Source organism: Mugil cephalus, chromosome 12 (genome assembly GCF_022458985.1).
Source record: "Mugil cephalus isolate CIBA_MC_2020 chromosome 12, CIBA_Mcephalus_1.1, whole genome shotgun sequence".
Classification (NCBI taxonomy): domain Eukaryota; kingdom Metazoa; phylum Chordata; class Actinopteri; order Mugiliformes; family Mugilidae; genus Mugil; species Mugil cephalus.
This window is the reverse complement of record NC_061781.1, coordinates 3,141,950-3,147,956: the sequence shown is the minus strand read 5'-3', so window position 1 is coordinate 3,147,956 and position 6,007 is coordinate 3,141,950. Positions and strand designations below refer to the sequence as shown.

At 38.6% G+C, this 6,007-nt stretch overlaps 1 protein-coding gene across 1 annotated transcript; it reads left to right on the top strand.

Annotated features, from left to right (window-relative positions):
• The first annotated feature begins 1,380 nt into the window (after window positions 1–1,380).
• Window positions 1,381–5,539, top strand: med4 (mediator complex subunit 4). Its single transcript, XM_047600366.1, has 7 exons — window positions 1,381–1,501; window positions 2,178–2,244; window positions 2,881–3,051; window positions 3,276–3,333; window positions 3,415–3,501; window positions 3,591–3,722; window positions 4,381–5,539. Exons 1-7 carry the CDS (start codon window positions 1,428–1,430, stop codon window positions 4,551–4,553), a joined length of 762 nt encoding a protein of 253 aa, XP_047456322.1. The 5' UTR covers window positions 1,381–1,427; the 3' UTR covers window positions 4,554–5,539.
• Window positions 5,540–6,007: the final 468 nt, after the last annotated feature.

Genomic DNA, 6,007 nt, shown 5'->3' with positions numbered 1-6,007 from the left:
CACGAATTCCGGTGCGCTTTCAAAATAAAGGTAAAACTGCCGGAAATGCTGAAAACATGGTTTAAATTGTCAAAAATAAAAATGTGGGGGAAAACCCAATTAGAAATAAAAATGTCGGGGAAAGCCCAATTAAAAATAAAAATGTGGGGGGAAAACCCAATTATAAAAAACATAAAATATAATCAATATATAATAATATATCATATATTTACAATACAAATTTTAAATAAAAATATAAATTACAGCACTTTAAGTACAGAGAACTGTACAAATGTTGCTCCGTGGTTGGGATCATTGTCTTGCTGAAATGTCCACCGTTGTTTCATCTTCATCATTCTGGTAGATGGCAGCAGATTTTTCTCAAGAATGTCTGCATGGTACATTTTTCCATTCATCATCCCCTCAATTATATGAAGTTTGCCAGTACCATATGCAGAAAAACAGCCCCACACCATGATGTTCCCACCTCCACTCCTAAAAATACCATACCAACACTATGTTTACTATGAAAAACTGTGGTGTATTTAATACTTATTTTACCCACTATATTCTTATGATTCAAGAGTTTTTCTCATGTATTTTAAATCTATCACAGTGAATTGGAGTTTGTTAAATGTATAATATCAAGTAATATAAGCACCAGGACTTGTTATTACAAAAAATAAACTATTAATTAACTATATAATCAGTTATCAAATGTGCTGTTACTAAGTAATAAATTAGACTTAGACTTTAATGATCCAAAAGGGAACTTAATTGATCATAGTGGCTTAATTGTCACCAAAAGATGAGTTGTTAAACAGCTGGATAGAATATGGAATAAAAGAAGTTCTGTAGCATTCACTATGGCAGCTCAGCTGAATCATTCAGCTGGAGAATGAGCTCCTCCGACCCTCTAATGTTTGGTCTAGTGGGTGGGGTGGATTGTCCATAATGGAGAACAGTTTATCCAATGTCCTCCTGTCCCTCACTGAGACAAATGACTCCCTACCGATCACATGACCAGCCTTTCGGATCAGTTTGTTGATCCTGCTGGTATTACTACCACAGCAAAGAACAGGGCACTCGTTACAACAGACTGGTAGAAAGACTCTAGTAATCCACTGCACAATTTGAAAGACCTGATAATCCTGAGAAAGTAGAGTCTACGTAGGCCCTTCTTGTACACAGCATCACTGTTGTTCCTCCAGTCCAGCCTGTTGTTCATAGCGGTCCACTACTTCCACCTCCAGGCCCTGGGTGGCATTTTTTACCCATCGAGGTTAAAACCGTACCAGGTGGGTAAAAATGTAGTAGCACATTGTCACCAGGAGGAGGCAGTAATGCAAAACTCCGATATACGGCTCTGACTCAGGGTACCAACGACGGAACCGGATTAACCGACGTCATTTCCTGTCTTGCGCAGAAGAGGTGAGTAGGAACGAAAGATGGCGGCGGTGGCAGAGAAATCTACAAAAGAGCGGTTGCTGGCTGTTTTGGATGATTTGGAAGTGTTATCCCGGTAAAGTAAAACTTTATCTAATTAAGTCAGGCTTACTTATGTACTGTGTTCTTTATATTGTTGTTGTTAGATTTGTAAAGCGTTTAGTTGACTGGATAGAGACGGAATATCGTCAGCTCTTATGTGCCCCGTCTGCATTACGGCACACTGACATAAAATAATATTAAAAATAGAAATCTCAGTGAATTTAAACATCCGGGATGTCGTTTAACAACAACTACTGCAGTTTTGGATTAAGAGACCCCGTAAATTATCATTAAGGAAGCTCTTCATATAACTTAGCTGGAGGGCGTGCTGTAATATTTATAGTGATTTACAAACGATGAGAAAAAAGTTTGTCAGGCTGAAGTGAAGCGTGTAGAAAACTGTGTGTTATTCGTCTATTAAAGTTATTAGAAGAATATTTTTGTACTCTTTTTGTACAATGTTTTGTTTTACGTTTAAATCTCATCCAAAAGCATACGATAATGGCAAAACAACAACGTTGGGGACAAATATAAGAGAAAACTGATTCAAAATAATGACACCAGTTTGTGTCTCAGGAAATTCTTGCTGCAATGTACCGATGTACTGTGTGTTCGTGATTTCTCCCAAATCCATCCACTACATGTACAGCAACATACTGTAGTCTTGGCTGATAGTGATCATTAATTGAGTTCCATGTTGTTTAATTCAGAGAGCTGATAGAGATGCTGGCTCTGTCCAGGAGTCAGAAACTACCACAGCCTGGAGAGGACACACAGGTAAACACATCACACACACCCCACTGTCCAAACTCTGACAGATAAACTCATATGAAATCTATGAATGAATCTGGTGGTTTGAGTGAAGGATGAATAAATTACCGCTAATAACATAGTTTATTAACTGATTTGTTGCGTTAATGAAAGCATTGAAAGCTTGTAAGTGGAAAAACAAACTCTGATGCCACCTGCTTCTAGTCAGTCATTGGGAACGTTTACATGGACAGTATCAGAATCAGAATTACTTTATTGATCCCAGGGGAAATTATTTCTTGCTTGAAATCATTCTTAACAGGGATCCCAACTTAACCGTTTGGGAGGTTGTATTTGCCTATTAAACAGATGATCAGACCACTCTGTTTGATTGAACTGATCTCATGAGACATTTTAAGCTGATTGTTAGTGGTATATTAGTTTCCATGGAAACATTGCATGGAGTTAGAGTTTGAACAGAAGAATACAGCACATTACTACTCAGAGTGATAGCATTGGAATGGTTTTACTTGGTATATCTAATCAAGAATTCATTTATTGATACCTTTGATATTGTAGCGTAGTATGTGCCTGTTATTGTGCCGTGCTGTTTGCTCCGTTCTTGTGTAGGATTTATAAAGTGTGTGTGTGTTTTGTCGTCAGATCCTGGAGCTGCTGGTGCAGAGGGACAGGGAGTTTCAGGAGCTGATGGAGGTGGCTCGGCAGCAGGGGAAGGTTCACCAGGAAATGCAGCTGCTGGAGAAGGAGGTGGAGAAGAGAGACAGCGACATCCAGCAGCTCCAGAAGCAGCTGAAGGAGGCAGAACACATCCTGGTGGGTTGACACTCTCTTTTGCTTTATTCTATCATATTTTTATAACCAGCATGGTTTATAAAATTTCTCAGAAAATCGTTTTGGTCTTCTGAAATCTGCTTGATGTTGTGTTAATAGAAGATATTGTGATATAAAATGACTGGACACTGAAACCTAAGTATGGTTCATACCTTTCTGCCGGTTATTTTAGTTTAAACAAAGTTATTGTGTCTTTTTTTTTTAAGGCTACAGCTGTTTACCAAGCGAAAGAGAAACTCAAATCAATTGACAAAGCCAGAAAAGGTGAGCTAACAAACTTTATGACATTTTGTGATGAGTTTCTTTCTCGTCCATAAAGACCAATGGTTAATATTTTCTCTGCAGGGAGCATCTCGTCAGAAGAAATCATCAAGTATGCTCACAGAATCAGTGCCAGTAACGCCGTGTGTGCTCCCCTCAACTGGGTGCCAGGTATGAACCAGAGTCTCTGCAGCACCTGCTCATATTCAGTAAAAGTCCCCTTTAACTTCACTAACCGTGAGCACAAATGTTCTTTTCAGGCGATCCACGCAGACCCTACCCTACCGACTTGGAAATGCGAAGTGGGATGCTTGGTCACATGGCCAACCTGCCGACCAATGGCGTGAATGGACACTTGCCAGGTGATGCTCTGGCTGCTGGACGGTTACCAGGTCAGTAATAGTAGACCAGATTGGGATTGTTTATACTTTTAATATATTTTTATTTAAGATAAGTTCAGAAGCAATGCTATCAAACAAATCCAAACTAAAACGACTATTCATTAAATGATGGCAAATGCTTAGTGTTGTATCAGAACTGTGTTCCAATTGCCCTGTGAACACAAGGTTAAATCCAACATTATAACAATATTGTGTTGGTTACTTTCTGATTATGCTGGACAATACCTAGAAATTTTCAAAAGCTCAATTTCTGTGGAAGGACAATGCAGTTTTAGTCTGGATGGAGGGCTGAAACTGAGAAAAAGATTTATACATTTAACTGGATTAATGGTTTTAGATCCTTTCTGATAACAAAATCCTTAGTCGTCAAATAGATACGCATACAAGCGTTCGGCCACATGCACGGATTTACTTCACGTATAATTTTGTCTTTGTGGTTCCTTTTCCTTGTAACAACTTGGCACCGAAGCATATTTTAAAGAAACAAAAAGGGGGAAAATATTCTTCTCTCAAGTTATTTTCTTGTTTTGTTTCCCAAATAGCCAAGGGTAGCATTTTTTTTTTATCCATTAGAGAAGAAAAGAAAATATGGGGTTTTGGTAAAGGACCAAGATGATGATGACATTGCACCTCTCTCCTGTCTGCTCAGATGTCCTGACGCCTCACTACCCGTGGCCGTCCTCGGACGTTTCGGCGGGGATGCTTCCGCCTCACCATGGCAACGACTTCGGCCTGGAGCCTCCTGGTCACAACAAGGAGAACGAGGACGACGTAGAGGCCATGTCGACCGACTCCTCCAGCAGCAGCAGCGACTCGGACTGAGAGACGACCACTGAGTAGCTTCTGAGCAGACCTCTTCTCCTCTGGTCTTTTGAAATGAAGCTTAGACTGTTACTGTTGTTTACGCACGATAGTCCTTTAACACCAAATCCCACTTTACACAGAAAGCTGGCTTTCCACATGCCTGTATATATGATGGACAATAACTTCTAGATATCTATTACTGCTGGATATTTGTGCAGGAATCTCTGATGTTTCCTGCCAGAAACAAGCAGTTTTAAAAGTCTAGCAGTGTTCCTGAAAACATTAACCTTGGATGAATATGATTGTGGCTTTTGACCTCTTCTGATTTCACAAAATGTGTTTACGTGTTGTGATCTACCCTATGAAGACAAGCAGAATCTAGGTTGTTGTTTTTTAATAGCTGTAGTTGTGTGATCCAACATCTTCCAAGAGCTGAATGAGTTTTTTTAACTGTATGTACATCTAAGCTGTTAACAAGACGTAGTGGATGTGGTGCAACAGGTTGCGAAGTTGTGCCTTGAGCCCGATTATTTATATGCATTAATTATTTTTTTTATGTAAAACATCCTCTTTGTGTTACTCTTTGTATGTAACTTGGCTGTAAATAACTGAATACAGATTTATTTTGACTCATTTTACGCTCCTCAGAAAGCGAACAAGGGTTTCCTGAGTTATTAAACAATACTTTCAATAGCCTATATTTGCACCAGCTTGAGTCTAAACGTACCTCTATGCAAATGTCAACGTATTCAAAGTAAATACCAACAACCTGAAGATGAGCTAATTTTATTCTTGACTTCTACTAAAGGGGCAAACTAAACTGAGATCTCACAGACGGGTGTAAAAATTCCTCTTTGGTGATCTGGATGGGTAATATAATTTCCCTTTTTTTGTCTGTCATAGCTGGTGACATTTGTACTGCAGTGATTAATAAGGAGATTTGCTGTATAACTGTGCTTGCGCTGTACATACTGAACCTTGTAAATAAATATGTTTTGGATAGAGATTGTGTCTATTTTATCATGGAAAGACCCAGAGTAGTTGTTGTTTTGTTTTTAACAATTTCAAATGCTAGTAAAAAGCTTATTCTGTCTCATATCTTATATATAGTGTCGTAGTTTGAAAAAACATTAGAACTGACTTAAATATACAGAACTGAGATACACATGGCAGAGCTAAGCCCAGTTTGCTGTTTCAGTGATTTGCTGTTTGCAGTGTTTGAAATAATAACCATGTTAAATGATAGAAATCACAGAGACTTGTGAATGCTGATTACTTTTTCTTTTTTTTTACTTTTTGCATTCATGTTTGAGGAGTTAAGTTTAAGTCTGTTTTGTTTGTATGCCAGTCAGTGAGAGCTTTTTAGGGAGCTATCAGGACTACTTAATATTTTAGGACTATGTCATATTTTGTGTTCTCTCCATCTGAATTATGAATTGGTCTTCGGACACAGTCACAGGCAAACAAACTAA

Coding starts and splice junctions, on each gene's coding strand:
- med4 (XM_047600366.1), top strand. CDS start 1,428: ATGGCGGCGGTGGCAGAGAAATCTACAAAAGAGCGGTTGCTGGCTGTT. Junction 3,334..3,414: donor AATTGACAAAGCCAGAAAAG/GTGAGCTAACAA, acceptor TTTTCTCTGCAG/GGAGCATCTCGTCAGAAGAA. Junction 3,723..4,380: donor GGCTGCTGGACGGTTACCAG/GTCAGTAATAGT, acceptor CTGTCTGCTCAG/ATGTCCTGACGCCTCACTAC.